We start from the raw sequence: 18,167 nt of genomic DNA on the forward strand, positions 1-18,167 counted from the left end.
CATTTCAATTCGTTAGAGTAAAAGTTGTGCATTTCAAGTTGGTTTGTTGGATGTAGTGCTTAATTTCTCTTTGGGTTTTGAGTTATTGTGTCAGTTTATATTTTGATTTTTGGTGCTATTTTTGTCCAAACACTTTTGATTATATGCAGTTTATGTACCATTATTATGTAAATATTAAAGACTGAAGTTCATAAGCTAAGAATATTATACCTTTCTAACTAAATAAAACTATTTGTTAGCTATAATGAATGTGATTTCACGTGTGATTATAATAACATTGTTTATTGTTACCAAAACAAACTGTTTACCTTATGACGGTAAGTTGGTTTTTTTTCAGCAATTTATAAACAGTTACTAAACTTTCAATATATTTTCTCAATAATAACAAAATATACGTAATTTTAGTGCATTGGCTTGGGGGACCTACAACAATAGAGAGAGACATTTCACCTACGAAACAAACTGTTGATATTTATTGTTACTCAGGTTCTGCAAAGAATTTGTTAACTTTATGGCAAACAGTTAAGGTAATAAAATTGAATTAATTAATACAATCTTAACACTAATCATAGTGAACTGTTATTTAACCATCCACATACGATCTTAAAAATCATATTACTTAATTTATTGTTGACATAATTACACGCACATTATCAATAACGCTAAAAAGACAATTAATTTGACTGATAGTAAACTTACCAATCTTATTATTAAACAGCGATTACAATTTAAAACTATGAGAAATGTTATTTTGAAGCAATTTCTAAGGTATGAATCTTGAACAAAGAGATTTTATTTCCAGTTAAGACTTATTTAATTTACACATAACACAATATGTATAACTCCATTCAAAAGTTACTTTTTAAATAATTTCGGTCTTCAATTGTTAAATGTATTTATAATTGTAATTATAATATGTATAAACATCTATCAAACTAAACTAATTGGCAAAGTTATCTAAAAAAGCAATAAGCATAGAGCTAGTGGGACATTTTATATGATATATTACAATTATGTAACATTTGAATGTGTGCTTCAATGAATTCGAATGATTTGATATTTATTAAAGAGGTAGTTATAGGAATATTCCCTTGCAAGACATTTTCTTTCTTATTTATTTGATACTAAAAACACTATAGAATAAATTGTAGTGTTTCAACAGAAATTTTATTTTATTTTATTAGGGTTGACAACAGCTTAGTACAAAATAATCACTTATAGTTAAATACAAAAACATAGCCAATTATAGTCTACCACAGTTTACCCAATGGAAGGAACAGCAGTGTTTACAATAATAAAGAAAAAAATGAACAATGAATAACACACAATCAGAGAAATTAAAAAAAAAAGTATTTAGTGCCTGTGTTGGTTTCACAATGGATTATATGTATAAGTCTGAAAAATGAATATAAATAAGAGAAAAACATGATACATACACAGATTCACAGATTAAATAGTACAATACATACATTTAATAGTTTAATCTATTAATAAATAAATAAAGATATTTGCTACAAATGAGATTTCTCTACAATACTTTTTATGGTGTGGTTTTTAAAGGTCAACCTAGAACCGTAGAATGGATCTTTGAAGGATTTATTATATACATTTGTACAACAAGTGAGAACACTGTTCTGAAATAACTAAAACTTAATAGTGCATATAGAAGATATACATAACATTTAATATTGGTGTGCTTAATTTTGTTTTCAGTTTAATGTAAAGCTAAAGAATGATGAATTTATTCAATATCTTGGTGATAACCCAGAGCAAGTATATAATGATTATACAGAAGACAGCTATGGCTGGGCAGTTGGAAATCCATTTCAAAAGTCATCCAAAAGTGTAAGCCTTAACATCTTTACACCAACTTGTATGGCAATAAACACTAAACACAAACATGCCATTGAGTTACAAATTCAGAGTAAGTAAAGCACCAATTTCATATTTAAACCCATTTTTTTAAGCTATTGCATAGCTTCTATTGCGGGCCTTGAGCGTGGAGACCGAATCCAGAAATTCCGTAACGAAAATAACCTAACACTTAATTACTAGATGTATGTAGATATTTCGCGACGGTCATTTCAGTTGCCGTGGAACAGCTGTTATCACATATGCTTTTTGTGCAGAAGGTCCCAGGTTCGAGCCTGGGGTACGTCTTGATTTTTATTTAGTTTCTTTATTTTTTTTATCACATTTTTTTATTTTTTATTATTATGACAAGCATTTTTATTAAGTTTCACCTGTCCCGTTGTCTGTCTGTAATCAAATCTTGCAAGTTAAATTTTACTCACTTACCGTTTTCTTTTTTTTTTTAATTAATTTTATTAAAAAAATGCTGCATAAATAAAATAAATAAATAATTATAATTGCATAAGTTGATAAAAAATGCTATGCAATAGCTTTACCGTGGCAGTCCCCGAGTGCCACACATCTTTTTATTTTCTTTTTTTTTGTAGATTTTATTAATAATAATAATTATATTGACACACTGTTACACAATGTATCTTGCCCTAAACTAGGCAAAGCCTGTACTATGGGCACAAGACAAAATATTTAATACAATATACATACTTAAACATACATATATACACATAAAACACCCATGACTCGGAAAGAAACATCCATATTCATTATATAAATTTGTGCACCTACCGGGATTCGGCCCGGGACCTCCAGCTCAGTAGGCAGGGTCACTAACCATTAGGCTATAGGGGGTCGTCATCATTATTATTTTAAGGGAAATCAATGTAAAAAGTTATGATGTTGGTAGAAACATAAAGTTTTGTGGAACACCCAAACAAACTCAGATATAATTTTATCAGAATTATAATGAGATGAGCTATAAAACAGATTTATTAGTGTTATGTTAATATCATAGAGTTCTAAATAAGGTAATAGAAATGTTATTCTTAATTCCTTGTGGGACAACTGTCACAAATAAAAATCCATTTATTTTTTATGAAATACAGTAATCTTAATGAAAACTTATATTTATAATTTTTTAATTAAAGTTTCAGCAACTAACTAAATACGAATTTGAGTTGAAATGACTGCCTTTGTATAATGCAAATCTTTAATTAATACAAGGAAAGAGAAATTAAGTCACTGCTTGTTCTAGAGGTTTCTTAAGTGACTTGATGTTGGAGTGTTTCTTGATCAGCCCATATCTTATAAAATTAAAAATAGCTTGTAATCCAAGGTGTTCTGATCTGGGCTACAAAAGAACCAGTCTTGTTCTGATTGTAGACTTCTGGTCAAGCTTGGGAAATTCATGCCTTGTGGCCCTGCACAGTTATGCTGGAAAGGCCATGATACTATTTAAAAAATGTCATGCTCTAAGGTTTACAATAGGTATGATCTACAAAAGTATCCTAATATACTTTGGGTGAAGTTTTCACTCGTTTTTCACAAACATAAAGCTAGAGACAAGAAGACATCCCAAACAAACCACAACTGACAGAGGATGATAACTAGAGACTGGATTATATGCTACAAAATATGCACGAAAATCCATAAAAAGAGCCAAAATATGCATACAATTCAACCGAAAAAAATATATTTTTAAATATTTATTTTTATTTTATATAGGTTTATACTGACAATCGTATTTGTGAAAAAAACTATTACAAGATATACCTACTTAGGTAACAATAAAATTTAAGATTTACCTTTAAAAATTAGTACCTACTTTTCTAAATGTTCTGTAGACAAATTGTGTCTATGATCGCTTAGTAAATTCTTGTAAGCGGAAAAGGAGTGTTCCACTCCTACTGAGGTTACTGGCCAGAATTTAAATTTGAGTGCAATGTCTGGGCCTACTATGAAAAGCTTCGAACGATGAGCGAGATCGAGCTTAAATATGCATAATTATTTTTTTTTCTCTAAAATATGCAACCACCACTGAAAAGGTACTAAATATGTAAAAGCATATACAATATGCATTTGCATATAATCCGGTCTCTAATGATAACCATTTTGCACTATCGTTATACACTTTGTCATGTCTTATTGTTAGGTTGTACACAAAAAAGTGGGAACCTTGATTTGCCTTAATGATATTTTTTCTTTGCTTTTTTTTATGGAATAGGAGGACAAACGAGCGTACGGGTCACCTGGTGTTAAGTGATCACCGCCGCCCACATTCTCTTGCAACACCAGAGGAATCACAAGAGCGTTGCCGGCCTTTAGGGGAGGTGTACACGCTTTTTTTGAAGGTACCCATGTCGTATCGTCCCGGAAACACCGCACAAGGAAGCTCATTCCACAGCGTTGTAGTACGCGGAAAAAGCTCCTTGAAAAACGCACTGTGGAGGACCGCCACGCATCCAGATGGTGGGGATGATATCTTAACTTGTGGCGAGTCGTGCGAAGGTGAAATTCGGCGGCAAGAATCAGGTTAAACAGCTCTTCGGAACACTCCCCGTGATAAATGCGGTAGAAGATACACAATGAAGCGACGTCTCTACGCAACGCCAAGTGATCCAGCCGTTCGCAGAGCACTGGGTCCCCGACAGTTCGAGCTGCTCTGCGTTGCACGCGGTCAAATGGATAGAGCTGATACTGGGGTGCGCCAGACCAGAGATGACAGCAATACTCCATGTGTGGCCGGACCTGCGCTTTGTAGAGCGCTAGAATGTGGGCCGGCTTGAAGTATTGTCGTGCTCTATTGATGACGCCCAGCTTCTTCTTCTTCTTGCTTATTTCTTTCTGTGAATTCTGGCTTTTATAGACCTGATTGACTTCAGCAGAGCATCTATTGCTTTATTAACTATTGTATATGAATGATTAATAATTTTTAAAACTACAGTTTAGTCAAAAAAAAATTTCAGATTCAGATGATGTGAATTATTTTGAATTATAGTTACAGGTTGTGGAAGATTTCGCACAGCTAGATATATGTATATATCTAATTCCTATCCACAGTTCCAAACAATATTAAAACACTAACTACTCGCTGGTGAACTATTAGTCACTTGTGAGGCATCTCAAATGCGACATAGTCACTTCTAGTAATGAGATACCAAATTAGATTTTTATGTAATTACATATTATGTAAATATAAAATTTTAGAAAAGCTTATATGTGTAGCCTGAATAGAGAGGCTTATAATTTTCGTCCAAGGTATTTCTCATGTGTTTGATGACAAACATACCTAACTGTCTGGCAATTCCATAAAAATGTGTACCTGATACTCCTTATGGAATAATTACAGTTGCAACACAAAATACAAATGTTAATGAATTTGTTAAATTACAAATACACGTTATTCCTGATCATTTGGGTCAAAATAATACTTAATTAATGTTTTTATAATAGAAAGTAGTTCAAAAATCATTAACATAGATATTCTACTTCAATTACTTTCTAAACATATTAATGATACAAGTCTTTTAGATAAACAAATATTCATAATTTTTTTTGTATGGAAAAGAATAAGAACCTAGCGAACGGGTCAGCTCATGTTAAGTGATCACCGCCAATCACACAATCCCGTAACACCTGAGGAATCACAGGCCGTTGCCGACCTTTAAGGAAAGTGTACTCGCTTTATTTGAAGGTACCCATGTCGTACCGTCCCGGAAACACCGCAAATGGAAGCTCATTCCACAGCTTTGTGGTGTGTGGAATAAGTTCCTTGAAAACTTCACTGCGGAGGACCGCCACACACCCAGATGGTGGGGATGATGTCCTAAATTGTGGCGTGTCGTGCGAAGGTGGAATTTGGCAGCAGAAATCAGGTGAAACAGCTCTTCGGAACACTCCCATAAATGCGATAGAATACACTCAATGATGCGACGTCTTTGCGTAACGCCAGGTGATCGAGCCGTTCACAGAGCACGGGGTCCTACACAATTCGAGCAGCTCTGTGTTGCACGCGGTCAAATAGTTCGAGCTGATACTGGGGTGCGCCAGAATTTTTGACGCTCATATTCTTCAAAGCCAATTTGGCTTTGAATGCAAAATTGGCAATCGCTTGAAATTTCAAGACCCATTATTCCCATACTAGCAACATTAGTAACACCATTACTCTGAATATTTGTCCGAAGCATAATCTATGTAACATTACATTAGTAGGTATAGCCCCTTATAAACTGTATTAATTTTTGTTCAAACATAATATTAACAACTTAAAAATAAATAAAAATATACGTCTTTTTTTTACTGTGTACTGTGTGTAATATTCAGGAACTGTTGTTTTAATTCCAGGAGTGGATATATGGAGAGTGTTTCTCATGGTGGCTGGTATCACACTGATATGTGCCTCTCGATTGCTAAGTGGCAACCCTGTGTTTTTCTACTTATGTGGCATAACTGTCGGGATATCTGCTTCCTTTATGATCATACTGTATTACATAAGCAAGCTGTTGCCTAAGGTATGCATACTTAGTAGACATCACAAAGAGTATTCTATAATTATAGATTTAAACATCTCAAACATCAGGCACATTCAATCGGAGAATATTCAACTTTACCATGTTGATTGCTTCACTCAGCTACTCTGTGGAATTATCTGGGGGCTACCATATTCCTTTACCTTAATACAAATAATATGACTCAGGGACTGCCAGAGTTTGACTATACTCTCGCTTAAAGGCTGCAGCATATCGTTAAGACATTTGGCACAACATATTATGTGCATGGTTGGTGACATACGTTTTTGGTTTGTATGGCTAACCTAACTTATAATGATGTTATATATAATATAGACAGTCATTAAAAAAGTACATCTTAGGGCTATAGATTATAGAATAAAAATTATTAAATTAAAACCACAATTATTAAATAACAAACCAGAATGAGTAATAAATTCTTAGAACTAACTAATTAAATAATACAATTTATTGCTAAAACGAAAAAGTTACTATGTGGCAGCGAATGTCACCAAATAGAGCTAACTCAGTAATAAACTGCAATGGCGGGGCGCCAATGCAGCACTGGTTTTCAAATTATTGAGATCTGGAGTAGCAGCGACTAGTATTTTTTTTTAATTGGGACACCATGTTGGAGCAACCGCTACCAACAAAATGTATACAGTTCTATAGAGTTTCTCACCTGGAGTCCGTTTGGTGGCGTGACCAGCTCCGACACTTCATGACTGGTGTCTACTTTGGGAGCTTACGGACACAACGGTTCCGCGACTGGTCGCGCCACCGTTATAGGAATTATAGGTAGATGCTAAAATTAGATGTTATATTTACAGAAAAAAAATCTAGGTAATGTACATATTTACAACGAAATATTACCTATTGATATAAATGTACTTAGAAATTGAACTAGGCCATAATTTGTACAACTTTGAATTGTTTTTTTTTAAAGAACTCTCAATGTAATGCAGGGAGAGTTTCTTGTGGAGATCTTTCGGGGCGCCATTTTTGTCTGAAGCGGTGGTAGTGTTAAATTTTATTCACCATTAAACTTTATAAGCTATATAGTGCAAGTTAGGATGAATTAAAAATTATTAATCCTTATATAAATTTATCCTTATATTAATTTATCCTTACTAAAGGAATCATTTTCAGTTTCATATCTAAATTGCATTTAATAAATAAATGTTATGTTAATGTTCCACATCAAATTATAGGTAATTATTACTTTTAAAATAATGCTAATATAGTATAAATATCCGAGGAATAGAAAAATAACTAAAAACCGTAGATGATGCAATGCTCAAAAGAAAAAAATAACAATTCAGGGTCCTCCTGAAAACAAAATCTAATATCATGAAAAAGTGCTTACACACAAGTTTATTGAAAAAGTCTACGTCAGCTCTTGTGTGACCATAGGGGGCAAAGATAATTAAAATGTAATTATTTCAGAAAACTCTGACATATGGAATTCTCATTGGCGGGTGGACAGTGGGCGTGTATATATTCCACCAGCTATGGGAGAACCTCCGCAGTATCGTGGCCGGCTACCAGGCCTACATGTTCTGGTACACATTCATGGCCGGCTTCATAAGTTTCGTCATTTGCTACAGAATCGGTCCGCCCAAGAACCAGCGGAGCAAGAACCTCGTGATGTGGACATTACAGGTAATTTTTTGATGTCATACTTCGTTAGGCGTGTTATGTAACAGGTTGAAGTTGGTTCCTAAATTTTTCTGACGTTTGCGTCATTCGTTTTTTTTTTTTTGGTTTCTTCGTTCATTATTAGGACAGGCAAAGGGTTCAAGCCCATACAGCCGTATTCATTATCTAATAATTAATTGTCAAAGAAAACTTTGCAAGATTTATACAAAATTGTTCTTTCTACAAACATAGAATAGCGCGAGGAATAAATCATTTTAATGATTTTTGTTTTGTTACGCCAAAGAAGTATAACTTCTTGCGTGCATACATAAGTACACACACACTTTTATTGTATCATTGACAGGTGATGTAGTCACCTTCAATGTTGAGCTGTCAATGATTTCAATTAACTTTATCAATAGGGATTGAAGAAGTCTATGTAGAAGAATGATATTTTTTGATCTTGTTGAAAATGGCAAAGATAGACCCTAAAAACTTTGGTCATACATACAAAGTATAATCATATCTGTCTTCTGCAGGGGTCGGCTCAGATTACAGACCATATTTTGCCTTGCTTTTTATGATAATAAGGAACGAGATGAGCAGGATGTTCAGGTGATGTAAATTGATACGGCCTGTCCGTTTCAATGCAGTGCCGCTCAGGGTATTTGAAAAACCTAGAAAGCCGCACTACAACTGCGCTCGTCATCTTGAGACATGATGTTAATTCTCATTTGCCCAGTTATTTCACTAGCTACGGCGCCCTTCAGACCGAAACACAATAATGTTTTAACATTACTGCTTACGGCAGAAAAAGGCGCCGTTGTGGTAACCATAATCTAGCCGGCATCCGCTGCAAAGGAGGCTTCCACTGGTAAATCCTCTTTTACAGTCCTCAATCTGATTGTGGAAGGTACTTCTGGGTCCACCTTTCCCACTACTTCATCTCAGTCAATATAATGGTATGGCTTCCAATTCGCGTCTCCATGCTTAAATATTTTTCGCCGATAAGACACATGAGTCCCACTCGCGGACGCCATTTACAGGCGAGTGTGGAGCCGGTATTAATATGTGTAATTAAGAGAGAAACTATTCAAGTACACAAATAAAATTTGAAAACTGAATTTTATGAACGATGCGGGACTCTCGAACCCACGCGTTCATTAAATTCACCCACCTCTCGCGTTCTGTGCGAGTGATTTTCCAACTGAGCTGACCGTTCGACGAGTAGTTCGAGTGACGTATCGTCATAAAATCTTGAATGCTTTGTTCAACTCTCAGGTTGTGGCTCCATCTACAGGATCTACTTTACAGTTGATAACCTGCTCAACCCCAATATTTGCATATAAGGAAATTGACTTCAGATGTCACTCTTGCAAATCTAAATAATTTGTTATATTTTTAAAGTGATAACCCTCACTTCTAGGATTAATACAAAAATAAAGTTTTATGTTAAATATTCCAGATAGTTGGTTCGTTTGTGACGTTCTTCAGCAGCCAATACCAGGAGGCGTCCGCCGCGATTGTCATAACCGCGTTAGTCGTCAAATACTTCCCACAGCGGTGGCTGCATCTCATACAAGGATATTGGTAATTATTAATTTAATTTAACATATTTCATACTAAACAATATGAACACTTATGAATTAACAATATGTATAACTTAACATATTTGTGTACTATCAAATAAAATTTAAAAAGTTTATAGTAGACTTCCACCCAGACATCACATCAAAATGGATATTCTTATCGCACTAATTTGACGCTGGTTGCGCACATACACGTGACTTGCAATAAACTTGCCTCATGGAGCTCATTTTTTAATCAACTACCATCACTCTTTCCAAATCGATACGACTTAGGAACACTTAAAACACCGGCACCCGACTGCAGGCAGGTGTTCTTGGGCAGGAGTATTTATTTATTTACTATTTTGTGAGCTTCTGATCGCTTTCTTTCTATAGGTATACAACATGCGTGGTGAGACACTAACCATTTTTAAGGAGAGTACTCGTTACAATTATGAAAAAGAATATACAATATGGATTGCATATAAATTTATGAAAATACAAGTATTTGTTATAAAGTGAAAACTTCTTAACAAATACTTGCATAGTACTCCCGAAGTGCAAATCATTATTTTTTTTTCTTAAATATCCTCAAGTTTTACTAGGTGTCTTACTAGTCTAGTCATGCTGTATAATAATATGTTTAAAAAGTAATATAAAAACTAGTTCTAGAAAAGATAAATAAATATCCTCGTCAATGTTATGCAGGCGAAGAAAATTCCCGCCTAAACCGCGGCTTTTGACGAGTGAAGAATACTACGAGGAAGGTGCGAGGGAGACGAAGCACGCGCTTGACGAGCTGCGGAAGTACTGCTCAAGCCCGGACTGTGCGCAGTGGCGGGTGATGTTGAAGCTGCACGACGCTAAACGGTGTGTATAGTGTGTTTATCACAACATGTACTGCTGAGCTGTACGCAGTGGCGGGTGATGTTGAAGCTGCACGACGCTAAACGGTGTGTATAGTGTGTTTATCACAACATGTACTGCTGAGCTGTACGCAGTGGCGGGTGATGTTGAAGCTGCACGACGCTAAACGGTGTGTATAGTGTGTTTATCACAACATGTACTGCTGAGCTGTACGCAGTGGCGGGTGATGTTGAAGCTGCACGACGCTAAACGGTGTGTATAGTGTGTTTATCACAACATGTACTGCTGAGCTGTACGCAGTGGCGGGTGATGTTGAAGCTGCACGACGCTAAACGGTGTGTATAGTGTGTTTATCACAACATGTACTGCTGAGCTGTACGCAGTGGCGGGTGATGTTGAAGCTGCACGACGCTAAACGGTGTGTATAGTGTGTTTATCACAACATGTACTGCTGAGCTGTACGCAGTGGCGGGTGATGTTGAAGCTGCACGACGCTAAACGGTGTGTATAGTGTGTTTATCACAACATGTACTGCTGAGCTGTACGCAGTGGCGGGTGATGTTGAAGCTGCACGACGCTAAACGGTGTGTATAGTGTGTTTATCACAACATGTACTGCTGAGCTGTACGCAGTGGCGGGTGATGTTGAAGCTGCACGACGCTAAACGGTGTGTATAGTGTGTTTATCACAACATGTACTGCTGAGCTGTACGCAGTGGCGGGTGATGTTGAAGCTGCACGACGCTAAACGGTGTGTATAGTGTGTTTATCACAACATGTACTGCTGAGCTGTACGCAGTGGCGGGTGATGTTGAAGCTGCACGACGCTAAACGGTGTGTATAGTGTGTTTATCACAACATGTACTGCTGAGCTGTACGCAGTGGCGGGTGATGTTGAAGCTGCACGACGCTAAACGGTGTGTATAGTGTGTTTATCACAACATGTACTGCTGAGCTGTACGCAGTGGCGGGTGATGTTGAAGCTGCACGACGCTAAACGGTGTGTATAGTGTGTTTATCACAACATGTACTGCTGAGCTGTACGCAGTGGCGGGTGATGTTGAAGCTGCACGACGCTAAACGGTGTGTATAGTGTGTTTATCACAACATGTACTGCTGAGCTGTACGCAGTGGCGGGTGATGTTGAAGCTGCACGACGCTAAACGGTGTGTATAGTGTGTTTATCACAACATGTACTGCTGAGCTGTACGCAGTGGCGGGTGATGTTGAAGCTGCACGACGCTAAACGGTGTGTATAGTGTGTTTATCACAACATGTACTGCTGAGCTGTACGCAGTGGCGGGTGATGTTGAAGCTGCACGACGCTAAACGGTGTGTATAGTGTGTTTATCACAACATGTACTGCTGAGCTGTACGCAGTGGCGGGTGATGTTGAAGCTGCACGACGCTAAACGGTGTGTATAGTGTGTTTATCACAACATGTACTGCTGAGCTGTACGCAGTGGCGGGTGATGTTGAAGCTGCACGACGCTAAACGGTGTGTATAGTGTGTTTATCACAACATGTACTGCTGAGCTGTACGCAGTGGCGGGTGATGTTGAAGCTGCACGACGCTAAACGGTGTGTATAGTGTGTTTATCACAACATGTACTGCTGAGCTGTACGCAGTGGCGGGTGATGTTGAAGCTGCACGACGCTAAACGGTGTGTATAGTGTGTTTATCACAACATGTACTGCTGAGCTGTACGCAGTGGCGGGTGATGTTGAAGCTGCACGACGCTAAACGGTGTGTATAGTGTGTTTATCACAACATGTACTGCTGAGCTGTACGCAGTGGCGGGTGATGTTGAAGCTGCACGACGCTAAACGGTGTGTATAGTGTGTTTATCACAACATGTACTGCTGAGCTGTACGCAGTGGCGGGTGATGTTGAAGCTGCACGACGCTAAACGGTGTGTATAGTGTGTTTATCACAACATGTACTGCTGAGCTGTACGCAGTGGCGGGTGATGTTGAAGCTGCACGACGCTAAACGGTGTGTATAGTGTGTTTATCACAACATGTACTGCTGAGCTGTACGCAGTGGCGGGTGATGTTGAAGCTGCACGACGCTAAACGGTGTGTATAGTGTGTTTATCACAACATGTACTGCTGAGCTGTACGCAGTGGCGGGTGATGTTGAAGCTGCACGACGCTAAACGGTGTGTATAGTGTGTTTATCACAACATGTACTGCTGAGCTGTACGCAGTGGCGGGTGATGTTGAAGCTGCACGACGCTAAACGGTGTGTATAGTGTGTTTATCACAACATGTACTGCTGAGCTGTACGCAGTGGCGGGTGATGTTGAAGCTGCACGACGCTAAACGGTGTGTATAGTGTGTTTATCACAACATGTACTGCTGAGCTGTACGCAGTGGCGGGTGATGTTGAAGCTGCACGACGCTAAACGGTGTGTATAGTGTGTTTATCACAACATGTACTGCTGAGCTGTACGCAGTGGCGGGTGATGTTGAAGCTGCACGACGCTAAACGGTGTGTATAGTGTGTTTATCACAACATGTACTGCTGAGCTGTACGCAGTGGCGGGTGATGTTGAAGCTGCACGACGCTAAACGGTGTGTATAGTGTGTTTATCACAACATGTACTGCTGAGCTGTACGCAGTGGCGGGTGATGTTGAAGCTGCACGACGCTAAACGGTGTGTATAGTGTGTTTATCACAACATGTACTGCTGAGCTGTACGCAGTGGCGGGTGATGTTGAAGCTGCACGACGCTAAACGGTGTGTATAGTGTGTTTATCACAACATGTACTGCTGAGCTGTACGCAGTGGCGGGTGATGTTGAAGCTGCACGACGCTAAACGGTGTGTATAGTGTGTTTATCACAACATGTACTGCTGAGCTTTACGCAGTGGCGGGTGATGTTGAAGCTGCACGACGCTAAACGGTGTGTATTGTGTGTTTATCACAACATGAACTGCTGAGCTTTACGCAGTGGCGGGTGATGTTGAAGCTGCACGACGCTAAACGGTGTGTATTGTGTGTTTATCACAACATGAACTGCTGAGCAGTGGTGAGTGATGTTGAAGATGCACGATGCTAAACGGTGTGTATTGTGTGTTTATCACAACATGTACTGCTGAGCTTTACGCAGTGGCGGGTGATGTTGAAGCTGCACGACGCTAAACGGTGTGTATTGTGTGTTTATCACAACATGAACTGCTGAGCTGTACGCAGTGGTGAGTGATGTTGAAGATGCACGATGCTAAACGGTGTGTATTGTGTGTTTATCACAACATGTACTGCTGAGCTTTACGCAGTGGCGGGTGATGTTGAAGCTGCACGACGCTAAACGGTGTGTATTGTGTGTTTATCACAACATGAACTGCTGAGCAGTGGTGAGTGATGTTGAAGATGCACGATGCTAAACGGTGTGTATTGTGTGTTTATCACAACATGAACTGCTGAGCTGTACGCAGTGGTGAGTGATGTTGAAGCTGCACGATGCTAAACGGTGTGTATTGTGTGTTTATCACAACATGTACTGCTGAGCTTTACGCAGTGGCGGGTGATGTTGAAGCTGCACGACGCTAAACGGTGTGTATTGTGTGTTTATCACAACATGAACTGCTGAGCACTGGTGAGTGATGTTGAAGATGCACGATGCTAAACGGTGTGTATTGTGTGTTTATCACAACATGAACTGCTGAGCTGTGGTGAGTGATGTTGAAGATGCACGATGCTAAACGGTGTGTATTGTGTGTTTATCACAACATGTACTGCTGAGCTGTACGCAGTGGCGGGTGATGTTGAAGCTGCACGACGCTAAACGGTGTGTATAGTGTGTTTATCACAACATGTACTGCTGAGCTTTACGCAGTGGCGGGTGATGTTGAAGCTGCACGACGCTAAACGGTGTGTATTGTGTGTTTATCACAACATGAACTGCTGAGCTTTACGCAGTGGCGGGTGATGTTGAAGCTGCACGACGCTAAACGGTGTGTATAGTGTGTTTATCACAACATGTACTGCTGAGCTGTACGCAGTGGCGGGTGATGTTGAAGCTGCACGACGCTAAACGGTGTGTATAGTGTGTTTATCACAACATGTACTGCTGAGCTGTACGCAGTGGCGGGTGATGTTGAAGCTGCACGACGCTAAACGGTGTGTATAGTGTGTTTATCACAACATGTACTGCTGAGCTGTACGCAGTGGCGGGTGATGTTGAAGCTGCACGACGCTAAACGGTGTGTATAGTGTGTTTATCACAACATGTACTGCTGAGCTTTACGCAGTGGCGGGTGATGTTGAAGCTGCACGACGCTAAACGGTGTGTATTGTGTGTTTATCACAACATGAACTGCTGAGCTTTACGCAGTGGCGGGTGATGTTGAAGCTGCACGACGCTAAACGGTGTGTATTGTGTGTTTATCACAACATGAACTGCTGAGCAGTGGTGAGTGATGTTGAAGATGCACGATGCTAAACGGTGTGTATTGTGTGTTTATCACAACATGTACTGCTGAGCTTTACGCAGTGGCGGGTGATGTTGAAGCTGCACGACGCTAAACGGTGTGTATTGTGTGTTTATCACAACATGAACTGCTGAGCTGTACGCAGTGGTGAGTGATGTTGAAGATGCACGATGCTAAACGGTGTGTATTGTGTGTTTATCACAACATGTACTGCTGAGCTTTACGCAGTGGCGGGTGATGTTGAAGCTGCACGACGCTAAACGGTGTGTATTGTGTGTTTATCACAACATGAACTGCTGAGCAGTGGTGAGTGATGTTGAAGATGCACGATGCTAAACGGTGTGTATTGTGTGTTTATCACAACATGAACTGCTGAGCTGTACGCAGTGGTGAGTGATGTTGAAGATGCACGATGCTAAACGGTGTGTATTGTGTGTTTATCACAACATGTACTGCTGAGCTTTACGCAGTGGCGGGTGATGTTGAAGCTGCACGACGCTAAACGGTGTGTATTGTGTGTTTATCACAACATGAACTGCTGAGCAGTGGTGAGTGATGTTGAAGATGCACGATGCTAAACGGTGTGTATTGTGTGTTTATCACAACATGAACTGCTGAGCTGTACGCAGTGGTGAGTGATGTTGAAGATGCACGATGCTAAACGGTGTGTATTGTGTGTTTATCACAACATGAACTGCTGAGCAGTGGTGAGTGATGTTGAAGATGCACGATGCTAAACGGTGTGTATTGTGTGTTTATCACAACATGAACTGCTGAGCTGTACGCAGTGGTGAGTGATGTTGAAGATGCACGATGCTAAACGGTGTGTATTGTGTGTTTATCACAACATGAACTGCTGAGCAGTGGTGAGTGATGTTGAAGATGCACGATGCTAAACGGTGTGTATTGTGTGTTTATCACAACATGAACTGCTGAGCTGTACGCAGTGGCGGGTGATGTTGAAGCTGCACGACGATAACTCCATACAAGCATATCTGTTCTATTCGTTCCTGTGTCTAATGTTCGTATTAATGCCTATAGACAACATGTTGGGTTTTGTTGCAATTGAGTTGAGAGTTTCTTGCATCATTCTTCTCAGGTCTGAGGCACACTTTTTCGAATGGGTGGCGGTAGTTATCAATAAGTGTTTTAAATCCTATATCGAATAAAATTATTTAAATATGCATATAATTTTTTTGCTTTACATATTATCAAATAAATTGATAATTTATGTAACTACCCACATTTATTTAACCTCACATTTAAAAAAAATATGTAAACTAGTATTTTCACAACTTTGGATAACTGAAGTTAGCTTGTATTAGGACAAGAAGAATTGAGAATAGCCCAGAAGGACTGAGGCCTGCCTTCAAACTTACGACGGGAAGAAATGTCCACACCACCACTAACCCTTCCCGAACTAATCGGTGCGTACAGACCTATATTTTCTATATTATTATATTTTCAAAACATAGCAACACCTGTTTTAGAATAAAAACCAATTTGAATTGTGCAGACACAGCTAAAAGGTTCATCTGATATACCAATTTTAATCCTTGCTGGCAAAACACAATATTTTCAAAACTAGTTTTTGCTTGTAATAATTTTAAATATTTCCTTTCCACAGCTTTGCAAGTTTTGTCGAAGGCAACTCTCACCTCAGCGATGATGAAGTAATAGACTACGAGTCGTATGCATTCTCTATGGAGCGGACCAAACCCATTGCCAACTCAACAAGGAATAACCTGGAAATATCCGATGATGACTCCTCCGTTGACGATGAAGACTTATGAGTGTGGGTCGTGCCTTTGAAGGAATGTGACGAAAGTTCATGATATCGGTTACTGTGAACAACCCATCCATCACCAGGAATAGATAATTCTACTTTTAGAATTTTAATGTTTGAGAAAATTCTTGGTGGCAGGATTGTGTAGGTAATTGATTATTTGCATAAGCAATCAAATAGTTTATTGTAAATAAACCCAATACTGGAAGCTTCTGAGAATCTGCCATTGAGATGATGACCCTCACTCAACCATGAATAATTGTCATTCTAATATTATTTAATGTATAGATAAGGTGATCTCACATTATGGCATAATAGTTTACAATCTTCTATTTTCTGCTTGTTTTCTCTTTATTGATTCTCAATTTCTCATATCTTCAGGATTTCTTTTAGCACAAAATGAATTAAATAAAATAACATTTTGTTAGTAAGTCTTTATTTAATTATATTATATGTTTTAATAAATAGCACCAATGGTGTAATAATTTATTAATATAAGGTCACTTGATTTCATTACTTATAATATTGTAAGACTGTTTTGAGTTTGTGATTATAAAATTGAATTAAATTATAAACTATCTTTTATTTAACCTACTCTATTTATTATTAGTAACATACAAGGCAATGGCACTACATACTAGAGAACACATATTAGTTATAAAAACACATATAAGGTTTTACGAATGTTTTGAGTTTTCTAGCGAGTCAACATCTCCTGAGGATGCCTCGTGTAGAGGCGAAACACGTGTCGAATTGTTTAAAGACAAATAATGGCGGAATTAACACTAAAGAAAACTCAAAACATTTGGATAATAATTGATTTCCGCAAAGTAAAGCCTACTTCAATATTTGTTTTACATTAAATATAAGTAGTATTAAATAAATGTGGTTTCACATTACATATAAGTTGTTAGTAGAGAGGAACGTATGCGATTTACGGAAACACGTTTAGGTGTTCCCGAGAGGCTTGTAGGTGGGATCATGTGCTTATCTCACTCTCTCTTACCTGTGACCTGACTGTTGTTAATGTTTGCCGAGGTATTTTGAATAGAACACCGCACGGTGATGACATCCAATCTTTTTTCAGTAATCCGTAACTGGCTTGTGTTACTACATACTATGGCATATAAATTTATAGGTAGTAGTTTTAATATAAAATAGTTATTTTACTTAGTTAAAGAGTACTTTTTATTAATTCATTCTGAGGGTAGTAAAATAATTCTTCAGTTATAAGAAGTGCATGTCATCAGTGCTGTGTACTATAATCATTTATATACCTGATGATAAGTACTATGTTGCAACACTGAGGGGTAACAAGTATTGTTTTGTGTGCTGGCAATATTACGGCTATTGATTATGGTAATTCATGTCATACAGATGAAAAGAAATTTGCAGAACACAAATCCAGCTGCAGGAATTAGGTAAAATACTTGTCTTTGGAAGACTTCCCATAGTGATAGAATATGCACAATGATAATAATATATTAACACAATTGCA

The 18,167-nt window shown here is 38.3% G+C and overlaps 2 protein-coding genes across 3 annotated transcripts in view; both read left to right on the forward strand.

The window, feature by feature from the left end:
- LOC126967142 (myosin heavy chain 95F) overlaps nucleotides 1–18,167 on the forward strand; it is a 152,319-nt gene that overhangs the window by 77,189 nt on the left and 56,963 nt on the right. The window lies entirely within an intron of this gene.
- On the forward strand, nucleotides 62–17,249 carry LOC126967193 (nuclear envelope integral membrane protein 1a). 2 transcript variants are annotated; one of them, XM_050811674.1, is made up of 9 exons: nucleotides 62–317; nucleotides 406–527; nucleotides 1,714–1,924; nucleotides 6,211–6,377; nucleotides 7,821–8,036; nucleotides 9,478–9,602; nucleotides 10,289–10,450; nucleotides 16,209–16,310; nucleotides 16,511–17,249. In XM_050811674.1, the coding sequence occupies exons 1-9, from the start codon at nucleotides 245–247 to the stop codon at nucleotides 16,674–16,676; spliced, it is 1,344 nt and encodes a 447-aa protein (XP_050667631.1). In that variant the 5' UTR covers nucleotides 62–244; the 3' UTR covers nucleotides 16,677–17,249. The 2 variants fall into 2 exon arrangements, with proteins under 2 accessions (XP_050667631.1, XP_050667632.1); XM_050811675.1 differs by lacking the exon at nucleotides 16,209–16,310 and having other exon boundaries at nucleotides 65–317.

The sequence above is a fragment of the Leptidea sinapis genome, chromosome 12 (genome assembly GCF_905404315.1).
Source record: "Leptidea sinapis chromosome 12, ilLepSina1.1, whole genome shotgun sequence".
NCBI classification, from domain to species: Eukaryota; Metazoa; Arthropoda; class Insecta; order Lepidoptera; family Pieridae; genus Leptidea; species Leptidea sinapis.